Genomic DNA, 25,824 nt, shown 5'->3' with positions numbered 1-25,824 from the left:
CAAAAAATGCTCTGAGTTTCGTAAAAGCCAGTCAAAGCTTACCAAAAGCACGAGCAGTGAACTCCAAGACCACGTGACTGAACTCAAACTAGAAAGAAACAGACTAAGAAATGACGTAAACTCCATGATCAAAACTGCTAAAAAGAATTTCATCAATGACAAAACCGAGGAAAACAAAAATAAACCACGTGAACTTTGGAAATTACTCAACAATCAACTAGGCTGCAGTAAAAAACTTAAAACCAGGTTCTCAAACATAAACATAAAGACGGACAACACGCTCATCACAGACAAGCTGGATGTAGCCAATTACTTAAACACTTTCTTCTTCACCACAACACTGGTAAACAAACTACCCTCCCACTCAGGGCAGTATGGGGTAGAACACATAGTAGCATACTACAAGAACCTAGGCGTCCACAAAGACGACTTCAAACTGGAAATGGTAACTACAGATGAGGTACTCAAAAAACTGAGCGCCCTCCAACCAAACAAGGCCACTGGCCATGACAACATCCCCTCCAAATTCCTCAGAGACTCAGCAGCAGCCATCACCCCAGTCATCACACACATAATAAACCTCTCCATAAAACAGGGACACGTCCCCAAGGACTTCAAAATTGCGAGAGTAACACCCCTGCACAAAAAGGGCAGCAAATTAGACCCGGGTAACTACCGCCCTGTTTCTATCCTTACATCCATCTCGAAAGTCATGGAAAAAATAGTATACGAACAGATCGAAAAGTACCTCGCGGAAAAAAATCTAATCTACGAATTCCAATCTGGCTTCAGAACATCCCACTCCACTGACACATGCCTTCTCTACTTGAACGACCACATCAAACAAGAGGTGGACGCGGGCAAATACTGCGGCATGGTCATGCTGGACCTACAAAAGGCCTTCGACACTGTCAATCACACCATTCTGATTGACAAGCTAAAAGCAATTGGTTTATCAGTGAGCTGGATACAATCCTACCTGGAGGGGAGGGAACAGATGGTGGAAGTAAACGGTACCCTATCCCCCCCCCTCACAGTGAGCTGTGGTGTTCCACAAGGAAGCATACTAGGACCGCTACTATTCCTAATTTATGCAAATGACATGTCGTCAGCTTGTGACTGCAACTTGTTCCTGTTTGCGGACGACTCAGCCCTGCTGGTCTCTGACAAGAACAAGTTACAGGTTGAAAAAGCCCTCAGCTCGGGAACTAGGCAAAATCTGCATATGGCTCGCCGACAACAAACTATCATTACACATGGGCAAAACAGAGTCCATTCTCTTCGGTTCAAATAACAAACTCAGCAAGACCGACGGCTTCTCGGTTACAGTGGGTGACAATATTATCACAAGGAAAGATGAAATTACCTACCTGGGTTCCATCCTAGAGGCTAATCTTTCCTGTGACAAAATGGCATCCAATGTAATAAAAAAAGTCAACCAACGAACGCGATTCTTGTACCGGATCTCCTCTCTGGTAAACAAGAATACCCTGAAGACTCTATAGCAGGAGCACTCATTCAAGGGTACTACGACTATGCTTGCACCTCATGGTACCAAAGCACCTCAAAAGGCACTAAAAAACAAATTACAAACATCTCAAAACAAGCTAGTCAGACTACTACTTGACCTGACTCCTAGAACCCACCTCACCCCTGCCCACTTTGACAACCTAGGATGGCTTAGAGTAGACGACAGAGTACAGCAACTTGCAATGGGCCTGGTCTACAAGATACACTACGCGACCAAGGTACCCATGTACATGTCAAAATACTTCCCAAAGGTCAGTGAATACCACGATCACAACACCAGAGGGAGCTCCACAAATCATGTAAAACCCAGATTCGGCTCAAACAAGGGACTAAACACGTTTCGCAATTATGCCACATCAATGTGGAACGCCCTACCTAAAGCTGTAAAGGAATGTGAATCACTACCCACTTTCAAAAACACTCTCAAAAAACACCTACGTGAGACTGCAATTCGAAACTGGCCCCTACAAATGTCCTAACCTAGTTGTACAGTAAATGACCAAGTAAGGCTTTGTCAGTATTCCAATGTACAGTGTAAAATGTGTGTGTGTCCCCTACCCCCCCCCCCACCTCCAATGTACAGCCCTCACCCAACCCACCCAACCCCACCCATCCAACCTCCTCCAATGTACAGTTTCTACGCCAAATGTATATACACTCCTTTTCTGGACACTTTTGTATCACAAACATTACTGTATTTGCAAATCTGATATGTCATAAATGTATAGATGTAGCAGTACTGTCTATCTGTATGTCATGTATATGTTATGATGAATTGAAAATGGGGGACCCTGATGTAAACAAGACGAAAGTCTTTCTCTGGTCTGCATCCCCTTAACAATTGTATGTATTGAGCTGTACTGTACTGTACCCATTCTGCAATCTGTTAATAAACTTTTCAATCAATCAATCAATCAAAGGCGAAGTGAACTCGAGCTGAACTCCAGCGTCGCGGCAGGTCGCGTCCGCGTTCAAGTACAACACAGCGGCGGCCTCTCTCGCTGCCGCGTGTCACGTGGCCGTCACGGCCAATCAGGGCAACCCCGGAAATAGGATCCGTTGCTGAAGCGGTACACGCCAACAGCGTCCCACCCATAGATATATATAGATATCTATGGTCCCACCCTCCACTCCGGTGCCGCCTCCACTTTAACTTTCTGTCATCAACTTCCAAACTCCGCGCCAGCATCCTAGGGGGTAGGGGGTATCTGGGTTGGAGGCGGTCTGGACAAGTATTAGTGGTCTGGACAAGTATTTGGACAAGTATTTGCACTACTGCGCACCATTTTCAACTTCACTTTCGTCTCGTTTACATAGGTACATAGACAGTAATGTTACATCTAGACATTTATGACATGTAATAATAGAGTAAACTTGTAAATAGACAGTAATGTTACATCTAGACATACCAGATCTAGTAATAATAATAATAGTCCCTCAAACTGCAGGACATGTAAACAGTCAAGTTGCAGAACAACTGTTTGCACAAATGAGAAAGAACAATTACTTTTTAACGCAGCAACTACCATCGACCCATCTGTTCCTGATGAGAAACATCCTAGAACACTTCAACAACAACAAAAACAAGAAGCGAATGGACAACATCAAAAAGCTATTTGGGACGACAGCGGTGGCAATAAACAGCTACCACCAGGCTGTATTGGGTACATTTTCTACTTGCACTTGCATTAAAGATATTTAATGCATTAATCCTGTTTTTAATTGATCTAGGAAATAATGTATAAATGTCTTCATTCATCAAGTTCACTGTTCCTTACTAAGCTGTGTTTGTCATCTGCTTACAGTGTCACAGGAAGCAGTCCTTGATCTATCACTGGAAGCAGCAAGGTGTGCTCCCTGAAGCTGGTTCAGGTCTGCCCCCAGCAATGGCATGCATGTGTTACGATACGATACGATACGTGGTGCCTTCCTCCTCTCACCGACGCCATTCCACTCATCTTCACCTCAGTGCCGCTACACACCCTACACGACAGCAGACGGCAGACGTTTCAAGTTCTTCCTAACCTTTCTGTTGACTGGACACACATCGTGAGTATCTACCTGGTTTAATTTCATGGAGTAAGTAGGCAAAAAAAAGAAAATAGTAGGGATTCGAATCTGATACCAAGATCTAGAATGATAATTTCTTATTCGTCTAGTTTGGACGGGGATTGATTGGGTGAAAAGATGAGCCAAATGAGCAACAATTGATGTATTATGAAATGAAGGCTAGTGCTTTTTGTGAGTGACTCAAATGTTAAAATGTAGATACATGGAATTGTTTGTAATAATAACATTACTGATAAGACAGATCGTGACTAGTGTAGCCTAATTTGAATAACAAATCAAAAGTAGGTATTCAAATCTATAGGTCAAGTGTGATTAAAATCTGTTTTACTATCGATGCAAAGAGCATGTAGAGAGTTAAGTCGTCGACTGCAGAACTTTCTCGGCCTTCACATACTCCCCATGCGCTAGGCCCTTTCGTGACTTTCGGTTTGCAAGAATAGAAACCGAAAGTCACGAAAGGGGCTACCCATGCGCATGCTGCACAGATTGCCAATGGAATTTGGAACGTTTCGTCAGAGACCTCCAATAGGGGGTGCAGAGCCGGGTTGGAGACGGTCTGGACAAGTATTTGCACTACTGCGCACCATTTTCAACTTCACTTTCGTCTCGTTTACATAGATCCCCCATTTTCAACCTTAACTTTCGTCTCGTTTACATAGGTACATAGACAGTAATGTTACATCTAGACATTTATGACATGTAATAATAGAGTAAACTTGTACATAGACAGTAATGTTACATCTAGACATACCAGATCTAGTAATAATAGAGTAAACTTAACTTTCGTCTCAGTAACAATGTTCATAAAGTGTACATCTAGACATTTATGACATACCAGATCTAGTAATAATAGAGTGCTACAGTGTAGGTTAGTTAGGACAAGTGCATGACAGTAAGGTTAGTTAGGGTTAGATTTTTTTTATTTAGATAATGGTTGAAGTAGTGAGTCTTTAGTCGACGGCGAAAGATTAGACGGGATTCGGCTGTCCTAACTGGGGTGGGTAGTTCATTCCACCATTGTGGGGCAAGGACTAAGAATAGGTGACTTCTCTTTGATGACCAGACTTCTCTTTGATGACCCTCCCGGAGCTTGGATAGGAGTAGGAATAAACTGTACATATACAGCACTGTTTGAACCTGGCACACAACATACTTCACATGTCATTTTTCTTTTTGTGGAGACGAAGATGATGAGTACCGGTCTTCTCCTCAGACATATAAAATCAGTTTTTCAATACAAGTACGACTCAAGACACAGAACATTAGTATGCAAAATAAAAAATTAACACAGATTTTGAGTGAATGAAAACTTTATTTCAACAAGATTGCAGAATGGGTACAATACAGTACGGCTCAATACACACAATTGTTAAGGGGATGCAGACCAGAGAAAGAAGTTTTGTCTTGTCTTCTCGTACTGAAAACGTGACTGTTAGCACAGAGACGGCTGCAGTTACACACAGGGCCATTTTCTTGTTCTGCCGGCGCAGTGCGCGCACACCACACTGTGAAAGAGTTCTTCTTCTTGTTGTGATGTGAGAAAGAGTTAGGAAAAAATTGACTCTTTATACTCTCACGTGCTCCAGTCCACACGCATGCGCATACACATTGCGCACTCCAACACATAGCGAGAGAGCCCCCCCCCCCCCCCCCTCATCCGCAATACTTGTCCAGACCACTAATACTTGTCCAGACCGCCTCCAACCCGTCCAGCCTGGCTCTGCGGCTCTGCAGATACCCCCTACTCGAGACCGCGGTCAAACCGGACGCTCCTGTTTTTCGAGTGCGCGATTAGTTCCAGGTTTACGGTAATGCATTAAAACAACCACGGATGCATTCAAACAACCCTGGGAAGCTGTTGACTTTCGAATACAGTCTCACAAGTAGATCTTACAGAAATACTTAATATGACATTGACTGCGCATCGAATCAATAGGACGTTTCGTATGTGCAGTATTATTGAACATCGAATCAATAGGACGTTTCGTATGTGCAGTATTATTGAACATCGAATCAATAGGACGTGCAGTATTATATATTCGACCACTAAAGCTACAGACAATTCCACCGAGGAACACTTCCGGTGAGGATTTCAAAGTAAAGGATGGCATGTGGTTAATTTCTATTATTTCATAAGTAGTTTATGACACTGCCATGTTTGTACTTAATACACATGAAAGAAATGGTTTTTATCCCACATCAGTTAGTCGGAAATGCTCATTGTTCTATGGAAAGGACTTTGAAACTCAAATTACTCAAAAAGTACACAGTAAAAAAAATCATTATTTGTGCAAGTAGTCTAAGAAGTACTAAGTACAACCGTGGCAGTTTCATAAACTGCTTATGGAAGAAATGTTTTTTTTTATCCCACATCAAAGTTAGTCGAAAATGCTCATTCTTGAGGACTTTGAAACTCAAATTACTCAAAAAGTACACAGTAAAATTTGTGCAGTGTATTTTTTACTGTGTAGCAAGAAAAAGTCTGCATGCGAGGGGGGATTCCAGTTCATTACGCGGTTAGCTATTAATGTATTTGAATGGCGAAAACGTACGATTATCTGTTCAAACTGTTGGTCATCGGAGACGGCGCACATTTTCTCCTTGTTATGTTTTGGATAACGGATTCGTACCTCTACTCTACGATGAAGCTCAACCAGACAGAAGAGGAGAGAAGAACAAAATGGAAAAGGAGATCCAAGTTCAAGTTTCTTTATTAGTTGTCATACAGAAGTACAGAATACTTTTATACAAAATGCTTCTTTCTGTTACGCTCCAGAGACTGTGCTAGACAAGTATAAAATAATCCACGGCGACTTCTATTTTCAAAACGGCACGGAGCATAAGCACCGTGGGGACAGCGACCATTCACACAGGCTAATCCGGACAAAAAGAACAGGCCCCCGACTGGCAGAATGGACGAAATACTTTTTTGTCCCTTATCCTGCTACTCTCGGGAGACGTGCAGCTAAACCCCGGACACAGCCACGTCAGGACGCGAACCCAGACGCGACGACTGGGTCTGGCCGCTGGAGCTACAGGATGCAACGATGGCTTCGGGTGTCTACATCCCACCCGACACCGGAGCAATCAACACATCCGGTCAGCGAGACATCACCACAGGGAGCCGGCGGGATGGAATCAACACACAGACGCTAGCAGATGAACCAGGACAGGACAGGATAAAGAATCACACCCACCCCCCCTCACACACGGACCAAATAATAACAACACAGCCCCCCCCCCCCCACCGCGGGACACCCACCCTGATCAAAGGATCCCCCACCTCGGACATCACAGAGCCCCCCCCCCTCCCCACAGACGAAGAATTCTACTTTGATGAATGAATGAGAACTTTATTTAACAGATTGCAGAATGGGTACAATACAGTACGGCTCAATACACACAATTGTTAAGGGGATGCAGACCAGAGAAAGACGTTTGTCTTGTTTACATCAGGGTCCCCCATTTTCATTTCATATTGACATTTATGACATACTCAACATACATGACATTTATGGCATAGGGACATATAGGTATTTAGTACTGATACATTTGTGACATATACGGTATTCAAATATACAGTACTGTTACTCATAGATCCTGACAGAGTATATACATATGATGGGGAGGGGACTGTACATTAGGAGGGGGTGGGTGGGAGAGAAATATACGTGCGGTGGGGAGGAGACTGTCTATTAGGAGGGGGTGGGGGGTTTGGGCATTTACGGTGGCCAGTTTCGAATTGCAGCCTCCCGTAGGTGCTCTTTAAGAGTGGTTTTGAATGTGGGTAGGGATTCACATTCCTTTACAGCTTTGGGTAGGGCGTTCCACATTGATAATTGCGAAACGTGTTTAGTCCCTTGTTTGAGCCGAATCTGGGTTTAACATGATTTGTTGAGCTTCCTCTGGTGTCGTGGTATTCACTGACCTTTGGGAACAGGGGAGGAAACTAACTTTTTGGCTTACCAGCCAACTGGCGAGTATCTGATTTTTTTTACCAGCCAAACAGATTTTTTACCAGACAAAAAAAATCGCTAATTGTGATAATTACTTCTTTGTATGTCTTCGTCTAAATAGATTTTCAATCATAGTAAAATAATCACACCGTGTCTCTACTCTTTAAAATATGTATTAGCATAAAACATTAATCTCTACTCTTCACAATATTAGCATAAAACATATTAACATGAAAGAGGTATCTATTCTGGACTGGGTTGGGCTGAACTGGGCAGTGAAAGATGCTGGGTTGGACTGGGTTGGGCAGTGAAAGAAAAAAACCGAAGTATGTTGTGAAGTGTATAGATAGATGTGAAATATATAGATGTAGCAGTAGTCTATCTGTATGTCATATGTTATGATGAATTGAAAATGCCGTACTGTATTGTACCCATTCTGCAATCTGTTAATAAAGTTTTCAATCAATCAAGTTAACTTTGAACCTCGGTTGTCAAGCCTCGTCAATGTTGTGTATGCATCTGGGTAGGCACACTGTGCCTTTAAGACAGCACGGTGGTCTTACGACAGTACCGTCAAGTGTTGTGATAACGTCAGTTGGGTTGGTGTGCTGTTGTACACAGTGCACTGGTTGAGCTTAGCTAGCCCCTTTCGTGACTGCGATGTGCAAGCCAGGGGCTTTTGAGCATGAAATAAAATGTCTAACCTTACGTCGTAGTCCGGTGCTTTTTTGGAAACATTATAGTCATAACAGATACACCTAGCTGGCTGCTTTGAGCACACGGGGCTAACGTTAGCTAGCAAGCAGCTATCGCTAAAACTAGAAGCTAACCACTGTATACATTTCCAGTAGACTAACATTACACCTCTGTGATTTAAATGTGTCCTTAGTAACTTATACTCGAGGGTTGTACTAGGGTTGGATGCAGTTCCCCGTTGGTCAGTCTGTCTGTTTTCCATCTTCTGCTGTGTTTAACGTTATCCGTTTGCGAGTGCTCCTGATGGCTAGCCTAGTAACGCAGGACTTTTATCATTATATGTCCGCGGGTTGGCCAGTACTGTGCAAACTTTTATTAAACATTATATGTCCGCGGGTGGTCTTGTGCAGTGCTCTCGTGGCACTGTCAACTAAAGCGAGCACTCAGAAGACGCGCACCGTTTGCCAGTGCAGTGATTGCAGAATGTTTTTTTTTTGTATACTCGCCAGACTGGCGAGTGGTCTTCATGAATCACTCGCCAAACGTAAAAAATACTCGCATTTGGCGAGTAAAGTGGCCTAATTTCCTCCCCTGTTTGGGAAGTATTTTGACATGTACATGGGTACCTTAGTCGTATAGTGTATCTTGTAGACCAGGCCCATTGCAAGTTGCTGTACTCTGTTGTAAGCCATCCTAGGTTGTCAAAGTGTGAGAGTATATACATTTGATGAAGAAACATTGGAGGAGGTGGGGTGGGACTAACGTTAATAGGTTCCAATATCCATGGAATATGGATATATAAAATTGGTTGTTGCAAATGCAATCTGTCTGTGTCAATGAAGTGTGAAGTCACAGACAAACATAGCTGACAGCAGCAGTCCTCCTCCGCGCCGGAAGCACGACCACCACCACTCTCACCGGAAGTGACTAGCTGCTGTTATTGTTGAGAGAGAGAGAGAGCTGCTGATAATGGCGGTGTCTCGTCGCTCCTCGCAGCAGCAACAAAATACTTTACAATGTCCCCCACCCACCCCTCCTACCCAACCCCCCCCACCCCACCCACCCAACCACCTCCAATGTACAGCCCCCCCCCCCACCCACTCAACCCCACCCCACCTACCCAACCTCCTCCAATGTACAGTTTCTATGTCAAATGTATAAACTCTCTTTTCTGGACTCTTTTTGTATCACAAAAAGTACTGTATAATCTGGTATGTCATAAATGTATAGATGTAGCAGTACTGTCTATCTGTATGTCATGTTATGATGAATTTAAAATGGGGGACCCTGATGTAAACAAGACGAAAGTCTTTCTCTGGTCTGCATCCCCTTAACAATTGTATGTATTGAGCTGTACTGTACCGATTCTGCAATCTGTTAATAAAGTTTTCAATCAATCAATGCATGCAAAAAATTAAAACGCAGACAGTACCGCTCCTGGCCAGCAGGTGCCACAAGTACACAACCCATTATTTATTATTTAATCAACAAATGTGTATAATTGTGTTTCCCACATGCAATCATGCAGAACGAGCTGTTTTTTTTAGTGCTTATCAGAGATATACATGTAATCTTTTTCAGGAAATACCCCATTCAACATTATGAGCTTTATGAGTCAATATTTACTTCATGTGTCTTTTTCACTTTAATGTAATCCGCTTGAATGAGTCTCTACAGTCCTCCATAGTTCTTCCAACCCCAGATGGATCTTTACAACTCTGACTAAATATGAATTAAGAGCAAAATATTGGACAAAGTTGGCTGCAGCCTATATCCTAATCAATTTGCTTTCTGTACCTTAGGTGAGAGCCATCTCCTGTTTCAGTGCTATTAAAACATGCCAAAGAAAAAACTGGACGCATTGGACACCAGTTCCACTTCCCAGACAACATTGGACTCATTTTTAAAGGTACAGTTATTCAGTGTAAATTTAATTAAAGTAAAAAGTATAATATCCCCCCCCCCCCCCCCCCCCCCCAAGATATTTGGACTCCACTCTATTTCAGTTTGAATACATCTACAAAACACCAGGAACATACTATTTTTTAAGCCTTGCAACAACTAAGTGTTGTTTAAAAGAGGGTGCAACTCACTAGGAGGGTGAACTGATTATGGTGTAATTAACATGTCAATTCTGCTTAGTTGTCCCTTAAGTACCTCTCTTACATTTACCCTTCTTGAGTAAAGTATATAGTAGATTAGGTTAATAAGGGATCCTAGCTTTCACTTGGATTCTCGTGCTCAGTTGGTTTCGTAGAAAGAGCAGGCATTCCTAATATTTTGTACAGTCAGTGTATATTATAAAGACCAGCATTGTGTTGTGTAACTGAGGGGTACAATTCCCTGACTGTATTAATAAGTATGGTATCATTAAACCACTACCGTCTTATGTACATTACTACTGGCCATACAGTACACAGGTATATGATATGAACACCTCCACAATGACACGGTTCCACACAAATCTGGGTTATAATAATATTTATTAGCAGCAATGATAGTATATTACAATACTTTACGTAGGGTCGCGCTTATAAGGCGAAAGAATGTGCGTGAGTAAATCAATAACGTAAGTCCATTATCATATTACGCAGGAGATAATGAATACCACCTGTATCTTAGGAATTATATCTATGGTACACTAGTAGGGCAGCGGGAGATACTAGTAGGGTCCCTCCGGTTGTAGGCCAGCAGGGGGAGGAAATGTTCGAATGCAAACTCTGGATCAACGGGGAATCAATAAGCTCCAGCTACGGGAGTCGGTACATTACTCCCTTGATCGGCAGACGAAAGCAGCAGCTGTAATCCAAGTATGCGTGCAGCATAGGTGAAAGCCAGCCAGCCTCTCCAAGAGACGGGCTCGAGTGATGTTCCTCACGGGTAAATCCCACACAGTAGTGGGTGTAGACGATTCTCCTCCGCTCCAACAGCCACAGGACCAAAGCAATATAATAATAATCCAGCCGGAAAAGGGCTCTGCATTCACCGGTGTAGATTCTCCGGTGCGCGGTACTTCACATTAACTAGGTCGAACTTGACGTTATTCCACTAAGCTCTGATACTTTTACTGTCCTATTCGCACGCGGTTATAAGTGCTCTATTTAGACGCACGGTTGCTCACTTCACTTGGTCGTTGACTCGTGATGAAGGCTTTTACGGTTGAGGGTAACACGTTTCTAGGTTAACTTGACTTTAGGCTAAGTGCTGCTGTATCCACCTGCGACGTATTTATACGTACGGCGAATAATCTAGTACCAGCCTTATTCCTGTCTCGTATTCTTGCGCCGAACCGAGCATGTCCAGGCAAGCCTTGGCGGTGACTTTGTACTAGACCTTGGGGGTATGGCAGTGGCGCCTAGTGGATCGCTATCCAATAGGAGAACGAAATATTATGGTCTGTACTAGGTAAAAGGGATATTCCGTGTATATGTACAAAGAATACACAAGGGATATCAGACGATATACAAATATTATGCAATGTATATCAAGTAGTAAATATATATATTCGGTTTAATCTGATCCTTCGTAACATGTTGATTTGTGAAAGTACTCTTAGTCACCTCTAACTCCCCATCTCCATGATCCTTGTAAAAAGCAACATCATTTATCTTTTTACAAGCTACATTTGACAACATTCTAGATCAAGCAATGTCAAAATTTAGTAGTGAGTACATTGGTGATGTAGTACTTTTCTAAATTGTATGTATTGTGTATTTTCTATTGCAGAAGACGCGTCCAAATAACGAGCCGGCCAGCCAGAAAGGAGCATCGAGTCAATCTCCACGTCCTGGTTCAAAGGTCGGCCATTCATTGATTTGTAGCTATATTATCGTACAAAAATTAGGATTGTCCTTGACTTAAGAAAATCTTAGTTGACTAATCAGATTTCTTTCTTTTCTCAGTCTAATAGAATATTCTATTTAACCTCTTATCCATCAGGCAAAAAAGGGGCTAGTTTTGCATAACACGCCTGACGATTGCATACCCAAAGTAATTTGCGATTTATTCTTGAACCACTTATGCATGAGTCTGGTCTCTTTTGAAAGGAAACACTCTGAACCTTCTTTCACAACAGGAAGAATCACTCTGAGTGCTAATGTAATAGACAGAGGTTTGAACACAATGAAATAAAAGTTTTGTTTACTCACATTTTTGTTTACTTGTCGCCAGATGCCTGTTTTTGACTTCCAGCTGAGAGGTAGGAGCTGGAAAACATAACTGTTCCATAGCCTGAAGTCGTATCTAGTACAGGTCCAACGTTGATAACAATCCCATGGAAAATGAGTGTTTTATACATGTTTTTGTAATGTGTGTACTGGCAATAATTCTGCATTATTATCCAAAATGACCGTCCGTTCATTCAGACGCGCAAGTCAAAACAAAGAACTTGTTGGTCTTCTTCTGCCCCTTTGTCGTTGAAAGCCCTCACGTGGGATATTGTTGGCTCTAGAATTTCATTGGCTACAAAGGCGGTCAATAATTTTTACCATCAGAGGTGACTGGTCCGACGGTCCGTTCAGGTGGTCACTTGTCCGAATGTCTTGTCAAATGACGCTCGTCGGTTGTTTGGTTTTGTAACCCGAGACTGGAAGCACCCAATAGGTTGAGTGTGGTGTCGATCAAACGGTGGACAATTTTACTTTCCAACAATGTATTGGTTGATCGGGAAAAACGCAGCCCGAAGCCAATAGGCGAGGGGAAAATGCCACGACGTCCGACGTTTAAGAGGTTAATAAAGCAAAAACAGAATTTGTGATAGATTGCAACCAATTTGACTGCAGGAACCCCCCCATTTCTGTTCTTGCTGCCTGGATATGTGATTTAACCTGAGCAGAAAATAATGAAACTTTGATTATTCTATGATAATTACTGATGAAGATTTGAAGCCCAAACAGGCCTACAGTGAAAAGTTATGGCTTTTCACATTTGACCTGTGATTACAGAATCACCATCTGGCCGATTGGCATGATCCTTTCATGTCTATTGTTATGTCATTGCAAAACATTAAACAAATCTTTAAAAAATATAAAAATGACACCGCCTGACAGACCAAAAGACTGATGGACAGACAGATGCTATGATTCAACTGGATTGTTTGCTGAAAAGTGCGTCTGAAAAGTTTTACCCCGATCTGATCTCGGTCCATGACGTTTGGGAGACCAAAAGCCGGTACACCCAGTGAACACGCCCATCATCTAAAGCAGGGGTGGCCAACCTTTTTTGAACCAAGATCTACTTTTTTATTTACCACCTAGCCCGAGAGCTACCAGCCAAAATTGTATATTGTATGTAAGCCGTCATTTGAGGCTTTATAAAAGCAGCATAATGAACACAAATCTGTCAGTGCCGAGTCCGACCTCATCTTAAATAACAAACAGCATTGCTTGTTGTAGTTAACAAGGAGAGGCAGAGTTGATTTAGCAATTTTTTTTTTTTTTTTTAAATAATCAAATTTTATTAATCAAGATCTACTTGAAATCAGCCCGCGATCTACCTGTCGATCGCGATCGACTGGTTGGGCACCACTGATCTAAAGTAAAAAACTTTTTAAAATCATGAGCCACAAACTCCAGACTGTTCACTAGCCTTTGTGAAGAGGTTGGGTCTGTCAACCAGCAAACATAATATTATTTTATATTTTATACAGTTGATGTAATTAAAGCTTGTTATTCCATCATTTATTTTCTTTGTTTACAAAACCTGGACCATGCTTTAGCGCCAGCTATTTAGTAAATCTATGCATTTCAAAAGTAATTATTTCAGTGAATCTCTTAATTACATCAATATTGTGCTGTCAGAACAGTATTATCTTGGTATGTGAAGTATTTAATGTTCTTTACAGATCATTTCAAACTTGTTTAACAACCAGGAAATCCAGTAGCGCTCCAGTAGCACACCACATAGCGCGCTGAGTCGCGAAGTGGTCGTCCCGGGTTCGCTTCCCACACCCGGTGACCATTTGCAGCATGTCCTCCCCTCTTCTCCTCCCGTTCTCCCCGTTCTCTGTCGGTCCTGCGTGACCACGGGTGGCTGCAATTAGAAACTGACCCGGTAAATGTCAAAATCACACCACCCCTCCCCCCAAACCCCCCACTCAACACCCTCCAATGTACAGTTTCTTCCCCCTCGGATGTATATTTTTCTATGATCTCTTTTTTTATTACACAGTAGTAGGCTACTGTATATTTGTATGTCTTGTATGTCATAAATGTCTTGATGAATTGAAAATGGAGGACCCTTATGTAAACAAGACGAAAGTCTTTCTCTGGTCTGCATCCCCTTAACAATTGTGTGTATTGAGCCGTACTGTATTGTACCCATTCTGCAATCTGTTAATACAGTTTTCAATCAATCAATGTACTGTAACGTTTCAAAGTTTCACGTTATTGACGACTCTCGAGGCAGTTGTTATAGTTCTCACTCAGGTCTTTATTGCAACTTCAGGTATACAAGTCTGGGTGCATCACCTCTGCCTGCCATTGTAAGACTCATCTCCCAACTTCCCATGCCTCAAGAGACCGCACCCTAGGTGCCACACCCTCGTATACCTTTTCCAGGTCAGCCCTTGCCCCCTCCCCTCTGCCAACCCCCGGCTTGCACGACCAATAGTGTCGCTGCCAGCCCCAGGTTGGCAGAGTGACAGCTCGGCTGACCAACCGACCCAAATCCCAGGGTCGCTACAGTACTTACAAAGAGGTAGAGCGGTTGTCTGGTAATCGGATGGTTCCCGGTTCGATTCATGCTCCTCTCGGGCAGCGCATCGAAGTGTCCTTGAGCAAGACACTTAACCCCTTATTGGTCCTGATGAGCAGGTTGGCACCTTGCATGGTTGCCTCTGCCATCGGTGTGTGAATGTGTGAGTGTATGGGTGAATGTGAGGAACACAATTGTAAAGTGCTATATAAAATGCACCATTCATGATAAATTTGACAGGTGGCTTTCGTTATAGGAGAGACAATGCTTTCTATACAATGGCTCATTGCTGCCATCTGGTGGTCAGAAGATAATTATTGAAGCTGTAAGAGATTTGCTGAAATAAATAGTTTTTTAATGTTTTGGTTTATTGGGTTTATCAATTACAAGAGTGCTTTTATAGAAAGTTTGAAAAATAGGTGGAGCACGGTCCAGGTTGTCAACAAAGAAAATAAATGATGGAATAACAACAGACACTGGCTGGTACCATGAGTCCATGACACAACCATGGCTCAATGAGAGAGAGGTCTGGAAATGTGGTCCGCTTTAAAATGAAGCGTGCTGGCTTCACTTTAAATATATAGAAAATCTAGTGCTGTCTTTGGCAATGTAGTTATTGATTTACTCTACATGTATTATTTTCTATTACAGAAGACTAACCCAAATGGCAAGACAGCCACCCTCAGACAGGCAGCATCAGATGGACAGCTTCAGACGGACAGCTTCAGACAGACAGCTTCAGACGGACAGTTTCAGACAGACAGTTTCAGACAGATAGGCAGGCAGATACGGCCCTCCCTAACACTTGAAGCCGCAAAGACATACCTACACTGTATGGTCTTCTCCCACATTGAATATTGCCTTCTAAACTGGTCATTTACTGGGGCCACAGCCATGAAACCCATAGAACAACTTTACAACAGAGCATTGAAGGTATATGACAGGAAACAGTACTCATACCACCACTGTAAAATCCTGGATAAGCATCAAATTTAAAATTTTGAAAACCTCAGACGTTATAAAAGTTCCTGCTTTGTATATAAATGCCTGCACAGATTAGCCCCTCCCCCTCTCAAGGAGTTTATCCACGAGAAAAGGAACACTGGATTAGCCACTAGGTCAAACACCAGAGGGGATTGTGAGGTCCATTTTAGAAAGACCGCCTTCAGCAAAAATGTTCTATCGATAAAGGGAAGTGGAACATGGAACAGCCTTCCGGTCCCCTTAAGGGAATGTACCACCCTGTCCACCTTTAGGGGCCAACTCAGGAAATGGCTGTTAGACAGCCAAATATGCACTCATTAGGGATGTTAGTGATGTTGTACTGACTGAATGTCATGTTAGTGTGGTCATGTCAGTGATGTCAGTTTTTATGAATGAACGTTGTATGGTCTGTTTTGTGTTTGTTTTATGTTAGGACTACGGGTGGAAATTAGCCCTGTGCTATTCCCGGCATATTTACGTCCTTATCATGCTGTGATGTTATGCATACACTCATGTAAATGATGTTCATTAATTTGCATTGTCCTTAATAAACAAATCTTTAAATCTTAGCTTCAGACGGGCAGCTTCAGACAGGCAGCTTCAGGCAGACAGACAGACAGGCAGCTTCAGACAGGCAGACGGACAGCTTCAGACAGACAGGCAGCTTCAGACAGACAGGCAGCATCAGACAGACAGGCAGCTTCAGACAGACAGGCAGCTTCAGACAGACAGGCAGCGTCAGACAGACAGACGGGCAGCTTCAGACAGACAGGCAGCGTCAGACAGACAGACGGGCAGCGTCAGACGGGCAGCGTCAGACAGGCAGCTTCAGGCAGACAGACAGGCAGCTTCAGGCAGACAGACAGGCAGCTTCAGACAGGCAGACAGGCAGCTTCAGGCAGACAGACAGGCAGCTTCAGACAGGCAGACAGACAGGCAGCTTCAGACAGGCAGCGTCAGACAGGCAGCGTCAGACAGACAGACGGGCAGCTTCAGACAGACAGGCAGCATCAGACAGACAGGCAGCATCAGACAGACAGGCAGCTTCAGACAGACAGGCAGCTTCAGACAGACAGGCAGCGTCAGACAGACAGACGGGCAGCTTCAGACAGACAGGCAGCGTCAGACAGACAGACGGGCAGCGTCAGACGGGCAGCGTCAGACAGGCAGCTTCAGACAGACAGGCAGCATCAGACAGGCAGCTTCAGACAGACAGGCAGCTTCAGGCAGACAGACAGGCAGCTTCAGACAGGCAGACAGACAGGCAGCTTCAGACAGGCAGCACATGAGGTCCTGGAACAAAAAGGTCTTTAGCCACAGCGCAACATGCAAACAAATGTTTTAACTAGGGATGTTCGATATTGGCTTTTTTACCGATACCGATATTGTCCAACTCTTAATTTCCGATACCGATATCAACCGATACCGATATATGCAGGGTTTCCCCCCCCCAAAAAACAGAATAATTTCAGGTAATTAACATTACATATCTCTTGTCGTGGAATTAACACAACATTATGCATACTTTTGACAATAAATAAAATCAGAATTTGTTCTTACTTGCTTGCCTGGGTAAATAACGGTTAAATAAATGTAAAATAAAATATATAAATAATTTGAAAACCGATACAGATAATTTCCGATATCACATTTTAATGCCAATATCGGCCGATAATAACGGTAGGCCGATAATATCAGACATCCCTAGTTTTAACCACAACAGAATACAACAGTCCACATGATGGACTTAATGTTTGGACTTATTGCGTCAGTCTGGGAGGAGAAAATCAAGCATTATCTTGGAACTGGCTAGCTAGATAGATAGTAAATTAGTAATACCTTCTTAACACTTTGAGTGCCATGGGCGCGTTGTCGTTAGTTCATGCCGACTGTTGAATGCCACCAACGCTATATAGCGTTTGTTTGTCGTATTTTTTATTTATTAGCGATTTGAATTCATATTTCATCAATCGAGCCTCACTCTAGTGCTGCAGACTCTCTTTGAGCTCCATTGGGAAAATACCACCCCCTATCGTCTCTCCCTGTGTAACTGCACCCCATTGGATTTTTCCGTCAAGCCATCTGAAGAGACCGAAGTGATCGCTGAGCCGCAAAACAACGTGGAATACATATTTACAGTACCCAACGCTGAATCAATAAACGCGATCGATATTTGGAATTGGGATCAGGGATTGGAATAATCTTTTTGGAGAACATCTGATCTGAGGTAAGCAATTTATTTTACCAGTCCTGGGGTAATCGGATCTATTTTCACAGAGATATCAGCGTTTGCCCCATGTGTCTGTGTGTGTGTGTGTGCGCGCTGGAAATACAAGCTACATTTGACAACATTCTAGATCAAGCAATGTCAAAATTTAGTAGTGAGTACATTGGTGATGTAGTACTTTTCTAAATTGTATGTATTGTGTATTTTCTATTGCAGAAGACGCGTCCAAATAACGAGCCGGCCAGCCAGAAAGGAGCATCGAGTCAATCTCCACATCCTGGTTCAAAGGTCGGCCATTCATTGATTTGTAGCTATATTATCGTACAAAAATTAGGATTGTCCTTGACTTAAGAAAATCTTAGTTGACTAATCAGATTTCTTTCTTTTCTCAGTCTAATAGAATATTCTATTTAACCTCTTATCCATCAGGCAAAAAAGGGGCTAGTTTTGCATAACACGCCTGACGATTGCATACCCAAAGTAATTTGCGAGTCTGGTCTCTTTTGAAAGGAAACACTCTGAACCTTCTTTCACAACAGGAAGAATCACTCTGAGTGCTAATGTAATAGACAGAGGTTTGAACACAATGAAATAAAAGTTTTGTTTACTCACATTTTTGTTTACTTGTCGCCAGATGCCTGTTTTTGACTTCCAGCTGAGAGGTAGGAGCTGGAAAACATAACGGTTCCATAGCCTGAAGTCGTATCTAGTACAGGTCCAAGGTTGATAACAATCCCATGGAAAATGAGTGTTTTACACATGTTTTTGTAATGTGTGTACTGGCAATAATTCTGCATTATTATCCAAAATGACCGTCCGTTCATTCAGACGCGCAAGTCAAAACAAAGAACTTGTTGGTCTTCTTCTGCCCCTTTGTCGTTGAAAGCCCTCGCGTGGCATATTGTTGGCTCTAGAATTTCATTGGCTACAAAGGCGGTCAATAATTTTTACCATCAGAGGTGACTGGTCCGACGGTCCGTTCAGGTGGTCACTTGTCCGAATGTCTTGTCAAATGACGCTCGTCGGTTGTTTGGTCTTGTAACCCGAGACTGGAAGCACCCAATAGGTTGAGTATGGTGTCGATCGAACGGTGGACAATTTTACTTTCCAACAATGTATTGGTTGATCGGGAAAAACGCAGCCCGAAGCCAATAGGCGAGGGGAAAATGCCGCGACGACGACGTCCGACGTTTAAGAGGTTAATAAAGCAAAAACAGAATTTGTGATAGATTGCAACCAATTTGACTGCAGGAACCCCCCCATTTCTGTTCCTGCTGCCTGGATATGTGATTTAACCTGAGCAGAAAATAATGAAACTTTGATTATTCTATGATAATTACTGATGAAGATTTGAAGCCCAAACAGGCCTACAGTGAAAAGTGTCTTGTCAAATGACGCTCGTCGGTTGTTTGGTCTTGTAACCCGAGACTGGAAGCACCCAATAGGTTGAGTATGGTGTCGATCGAACGGTGGACAATTTTACTTTCCAACAATGTATTGGTTGATCGGGAAAAACGCAGCCCGAAGCCAATAGGCGAGGGGAAAATGCCGCGACGACGACGTCCGACGTTTAAGAGGTTAATAAAGCAAAAACAGAATTTGTGATAGATTGCAACCAATTTGACTGCAGGAACCCCCCCCCCCATTTCTGTTCTTGCTGCCTGGATATGTGATTTAACCTGAGCAGAAAATAATGAAACTTTGATTATTCTATGATAATTACTGATGAAGATTTGAAGCCCAAACAGGCCTACAGTGAAAAGTTATGGCTTTTCACATTTGACCTGTGATTACAGAATCACCATCTGGCCGATTGGCATGATCCTTTCATGTCTATTGTTATGTCATTGCAAAACATTAAACAAATCTTAAAAAAATATAAAAATGACACCGCCTGACAGACCAAAAGACTGATGGACAGACAGATGCTATGATTCAACTGGATTGTTTGCTGAAAAGTGCGTCTGAAAAGTTTTACCCCGATCTGATCTCGGTCCATGACGTTTGGGAGACCAAAAGCCGGTACACCCAGTGAACACGCCCATCATCTAAAGTAAAAAACGTTTTAAAATCATGAGCCACAAACTCCAGTAGCGCTCCAGTAGCACACCACATAGCGCGCTGAGTCGCGAAGTGGTCGTCCCGGGTTCGCTTCCCACACCCGGTGACCATTTGCAGCATGTCCTCCCCTCTTCTCCTCCCGTTCTCCCCCTCCTCTGTCGGTCCTGCGTGACCACGGGGTGGCTGCAATTAGAAACTGGCCCGGTAAATGTCAAAATCACACCACCCCTCCCCCCAAACCCCCCACTCAACACCCTCCAATGTACAGTTTCTTCCCCCTCGGATGTATATTTTTCTATGATCTCTTTTTTTATTACACAGTAGTAGGCTACTGTATATTTGTATGTCTTGTATGTCATAAATGTCTTGATGAATTGAAAATGGAGGACCCTTATGTAAACAAGACGAAAGTCTTTCTCTGGTCTGCATCCCCTTAACAATTGTGTGTATTGAGCCGTACTGTATTGTACCCATTCTGCAATCTGTTAATACAGTTTTCAATCAATCGACTCAAACGACTCTCGAGGCAGTTGTTATAGTTCTCACTCAGGTCTTTATTGCAACTTCAGGTATACAAGTCTGGGTGCATCACCTCTGCCTGCCATTGTAAGACTCATCTCCCAACTTCCCATGCCTCAAGAGACCGCACCCTAGGTGCCACACCCTCGTATACCTTTTCCAGGTCAGCCCTTGCCCCCTCCCCTCTGCCAACCCCCGGCTCGCACGACCAATAGTGTCGCTGCCAGCCCCAGGTTGGCAGAGTGACAGCTCGGCTGACCAACCGACCCAAATCCCAGGGTCGCTACAGTACTTACAAAGAGGTAGAGCGGTTGTCTGGTAATCGGATGGTTCCCGATTCGATTCATGCTCCTCTCGGGCAGCGCATCGAAGTGTCCTTGAGCAAGACACTTAACCCCTTATTGGTCCTGATGAGCAGGTTGGCACCTTGCATGGTTGCCTCTGCCATCGGTGTGTGAATGTGTGAGTGTATGGGTGAATGTGAGGAACACAATTGTAAAGTGCTATATAAAATGCACCATTCATGATAAATTTGACTCATGGCTTTCGTTATAGGAGAGGCAATGCTTTCTATACAATGGCTCATTGCTGCCATCTGGTGGTCAGAAGATAATTATTGAAGCTGTAAGAGATTTGCTGAAATAAATAGTTTTTTAATGTTTTGGTTTATTGGGTTTATCAATTACAAGAGTGCTTTTATAGAAAGTTTGAAAAATAGGTGGAGCACGGTCCAGGTTGTCAACAAAGAAAATAAATGATGGAATAACAACAGACACTGTCTGGTACCATGAGTCCATGACACAACCATGGCTCAATGAGAGAGAGGTCTGGAAATGTGGTCCGCTTTAAAATGAAGCGTGCTGGCTTCACTTTAAATATATAGAAAATCTAGTGCTGTCTTTGGCAATGTAGTTATTGATTTACTCTACATGTATTATTTTCTATTACAGAAGACTAACCCAAATGGCAAGACAGCCACCCAACAAGGCGCATCCAACCAACCTCCACATGAGCTTCCTGGTCCAAAGGTCTGTCATACATTGATATATAATGATATTATCATATAATTCAGGTTCGTCCACAACTAAAGAAAATATTAGTTTACTACTACTACTACTAATAATAATAATAGGATTTAGTGTGTTGTGCAATTGAATTACCTATTTAATCCACAAATCTATAAAATGACATTTCCCACATTACTATTCTGCAAATGAATGATAGCTCAGAATAAAGTGGTATGAAACACTTGCCAGTAGTGTAATCAATGCATGGCCATTAGCTGACTTACCGAGTCCCATGGTCCAAGTTCTAAGTTCTGGCTGTGTTCCAAGTGAGCCAGCCAGCGTCAGACAGGCAGCGTCAGACAGACAGCTTCAGACAGACGGCGTCAGACAGGCAGCATCAGACGGACAGCTTCAGACAGACAGCTTCAGACAGACAGCTTCAGACAGACAGCGTCAGACAGGCAGCGTCAGACAGACAGCTTCAGACAGACGGCGTCAGACAGGCAGCTTCAGACAGGCAGCATCAGACGGACAGCTTCAGACGGACAGTTTCAGACAGACAGTTTCAGACAGATAGGCAGGCAGATACGGCCCTCCCTAACACTTGAAGCCGCAAAGACATACCTACACTGTATGGTCTTCTCCCACATTGAATATTGCCTTCTAAACTGGTCATTTACTGGGGCCACAGCCATGAAACCCATAGAACAACTTTACAACAGAGCATTGAAGGTATATTACAGGAAACAGTACTCATACCACCACTGTAAAATCCTGGATAAGCATCAAATTTTTAATTTTGAAAACCTCAGACGTTATAAAAGTTCCTGCTTTGTATATAAATGCCTGCACAGATTAGCCCCTCCCCCTCTCAAGGAGTTTATCCACGAGAAAAGGAACACTGGATTAGCCACTAGGTCAAACACCAGAGGGGATTGTGAGGTCCATTTTAGAAAGACCGCCTACAGCAAAAATGTTCTATCGATAAAGGGAAGTGGAACATGGAACAGCTTCTAACAGCTTCTTAAGGGAATGTACCACCCTGTCCACCTTTAGGGGCCAACTCAGGAAATGGCTGTTAGACAGCCAAATATGCACTCATTAGGGATGTTAGTGATGTTGTACTGACTGAATGTCATGTTAGTGTGGTCATGTCAGTGATGTCAGTTTTTATGAATGAACGTTGTATGGTCTGTTTTGTGTTTGTTTTATGTTAGGACTACGGGTGGAAATTAGCCCTGTGCTATTCCCGGCATATTTACGCCCTTATCATGCTGTGATGTTATGCATACACATGTAAATGATGTTCATTAATTTGCATTGTCCTTAATAAACAAATCTTTAAATCTTAGCTTCAGACGGGCAGCTTCAGACAGGCAGCTTCAGGCAGACAGACAGACAGGCAGCTTCAGACAGGCAGACGGACAGCTTCAGACAGACAGGCAGCTTCAGACAGACAGGCAGCATCAGACAGACAGGCAGCTTCAGACAGACAGGCAGCGTCAGACAGACGGGCAGCTTCAGACAGACAGGCAGCGTCAGACAGACAGACGGGCAGCGTCAGACGGGCAGCGTCAGACAGGCAGCTTCAGACAGACAGGCAGCTTCAGGCAGACAGACAGGCAGCTTCAGGCAGACAGACAGGCAGCGTCAGACAGACGGGCAGCTTCAGACAGACAGGCAGCGTCAGACAGACAGACGGGCAGCGTCAGACGGGCAGCGTCAGACAGGCAGCTTCAGACAGACAGGCAGCTTCAGGCAGACAGACAGGCAGACAGACAGGCAGCTTCAGACAGGCAGCTTCAGGCAGACAGACAGGCAGCTTCAGACAGGCAGACAGACAGGCAGCTTCAGACAGGCAGCGTCAGACAGGCAGCACATGAGGTCCTGGAACAAAAAGGTCTTTAGCCACAGCGCAACATGCAAACAAATGTTTTAACTAGGGATGTTCGATATTGGCTTTTTTACCGATACCGATATTGTCCAACTCTTAATTTCCGATACCGATATCAACCGATACCGATATATGCAGGGTTTCCCCCCCCAAAAAACGGAATAATTTCAGGTAATTAACATTACATATCTCTTGTCGTGGAATTAACACAACATTATGCATACTTTTGACAATAAATTAAATCAGAATTTGTTCTTACTTGCTTGCCTGGGTAAATAACGGTTAAATAAATGTAAAATAAAATATATAAATAATTTGAAAACCGATACAGATAATTTCCGATATCACATTTTAATGCCAATATCGGCCGATAATAACGGTAGGCCGATAATATCAGACATCCCTAGTTTTAACCACAACAGAATACAACAGTCCACATGATGGACTTAATGTTTGGACTTATTTCGTCAGTCTGGGAGGAGAAAATCAAGCATTATCTTGGAACTGGCTAGCTAGCTAGATAGTAAATTAGTAATACCTTCTTAACACTTTGAGTGCCATGGGCGCGTTGTCGTTAGTTCATGCCGACTGTTGAATGCCACCAACGCTATATAGCGTTTGTTTGTAGTATTTTTTATTTATTAGCGATTTGAATTCATATTTCATCAATCGAGCCTCACGCTAGTGCTGCAGACTCTCTTTGAGCTCCATTGGGAAAATACCGCCCCCTATCATCTCTCCCTGTGTAACTGCACCCCATTGGATTTTTCCGTCAAGCCATCTGAAGAGACCGAAGTGATCGCTGAGCCGCAAAACAACGTGGAATACATATTTACAGTACCCAACGCTGAATCAATAAACGCGATCGATATTTGGAATTGGGATCAGGAATTGGAATAATCTTTTTGGAGAACATCTGATCTGAGGTAAGCAATTTATTTTACCAGTCCTGGGGTAATCGGATCTATTTTCACAGAGATATCAGCGTTTGCCCCATGTGTCTGTGTGTGTGTGTGTGCGCGCTGGAAATACAAGCTACATTTGACAACATTCTAGATCAAGCAATGTCAAAATTTAGTAGTAAGTACATTGGTGATGTAGTACTTTTCTAAATTGTATGTATTGTGTATTTTCTATTGCAGAAGACGCGTCCAAATAACGAGCCGGCCAGCCAGAAAGGAGCATCGAGTCAATCTCCACATCCTGGTTCAAAGGTCGGCCATTCATTGATTTGTAGCTATATTATCGTACAAAAATTAGGATTGTCCTTGACTTAAGAAAATCTTAGTTGACTAATCGGATTTCTTTCTTTTCTCAGTCTAATAGAATATTCTATTTAACCTCTTATCCATCAGGCAAAAAAGGGGCTAGTTTTGCATAACACGCCTGACGATTGCATACCCAAAGTAATTTGCGAGTCTGGTCTCTTTTGAAAGGAAACACTCTGAACCTTCTTTCACAACAGGAAGAATCACTCTGAGTGCTAATGTAATAGACAGAGGTTTGAACACAATGAAATAAAAGTTTTGTTTACTCACATTTTTGTTTACTTGTCGCCAGATGCCTGTTTTTGACTTCCAGCTGAGAGGTAGGAGCTGGAAAACATAACGGTTCCATAGCCTGAAGTCGTATCTAGTACAGGTCCAACGTTGATAACAATCCCATGGAAAATGAGTGTTTTACACATGTTTTTGTAATGTGTGTACTGGCAATAATTCTGCATTATTATCCAAAATGACCGTCCGTTCATTCAGACGCGCAAGTCAAAACAAAGAACTTGTTGGTCTTCTTCTGCCCCTTTGTCGTTGAAAGCCCTCGCGTGGGATATTGTTGGCTCTAGAATTTCATTGGCTACAAAGGCGGTCAATAATTTTTACCATCAGAGGTGACTGGTCCGACGGTCCGTTCAGGTGGTCACTTGTCCGAATGTCTTGTCAAATGACGCTCGTCGGTTGTTTGGTCTTGTAACCCGAGACTGGAAGCACCCAATAGGTTGAGTATGGTGTCGATCGAACGGTGGACAATTTTACTTTCCAACAATGTATTGGTTGATCGAGAAAAACGCAGCCCGAAGCCAATAGGCGAGGGGAAAATGCCGCGACGACGACGTCCGACGTTTAAGAGGTTAATAAAGCAAAAACAGAATTTGTGATAGATTGCAACCAATTTGACTGCAGGAACCCCCCC

At 43.1% G+C, this 25,824-nt stretch overlaps 1 protein-coding gene across 5 annotated transcripts in view; it reads left to right on the top strand.

Moving 5' to 3' along the window:
• Nucleotides 1–2,721: 2,721 nt before the first annotated feature.
• LOC311233177 (serine protease FAM111A-like) overlaps nucleotides 2,722–25,824 on the top strand; it is a 42,796-nt gene continuing 19,693 nt past the window's right edge. For 3 of the 5 annotated variants that reach the window (XM_084320077.1, XM_084320075.1, XM_084320073.1), the window contains exons 1-7: nucleotides 2,722–3,194; nucleotides 3,336–3,579; nucleotides 10,055–10,161; nucleotides 11,979–12,050; nucleotides 18,373–18,444; nucleotides 21,687–21,764; nucleotides 24,780–24,851. In XM_084320077.1, coding sequence (XP_084176203.1) covers nucleotides 10,090–10,161; nucleotides 11,979–12,050; nucleotides 18,373–18,444; nucleotides 21,687–21,764; nucleotides 24,780–24,851 — 366 coding nt within the window. In that variant the 5' untranslated portion in view covers nucleotides 2,722–3,194; nucleotides 3,336–3,579; nucleotides 10,055–10,089. The remainder of the gene's footprint in view (nucleotides 3,195–3,335; nucleotides 3,580–10,054; nucleotides 10,162–11,978; nucleotides 12,051–18,372; nucleotides 18,445–21,686; nucleotides 21,765–24,779; nucleotides 24,852–25,824) is intronic. The other 2 variants (XM_084320074.1, XM_084320076.1) reach the window with 2 other exon arrangements.

This window comes from Notolepis coatsorum (genome assembly GCF_963971535.1).
Source record: "Notolepis coatsorum genome assembly, chromosome: 8".
Classification (NCBI taxonomy): Eukaryota; Metazoa; Chordata; class Actinopteri; order Aulopiformes; family Paralepididae; genus Notolepis; species Notolepis coatsorum.
This window is presented reverse-complemented; position numbering and strand designations above follow the sequence as displayed.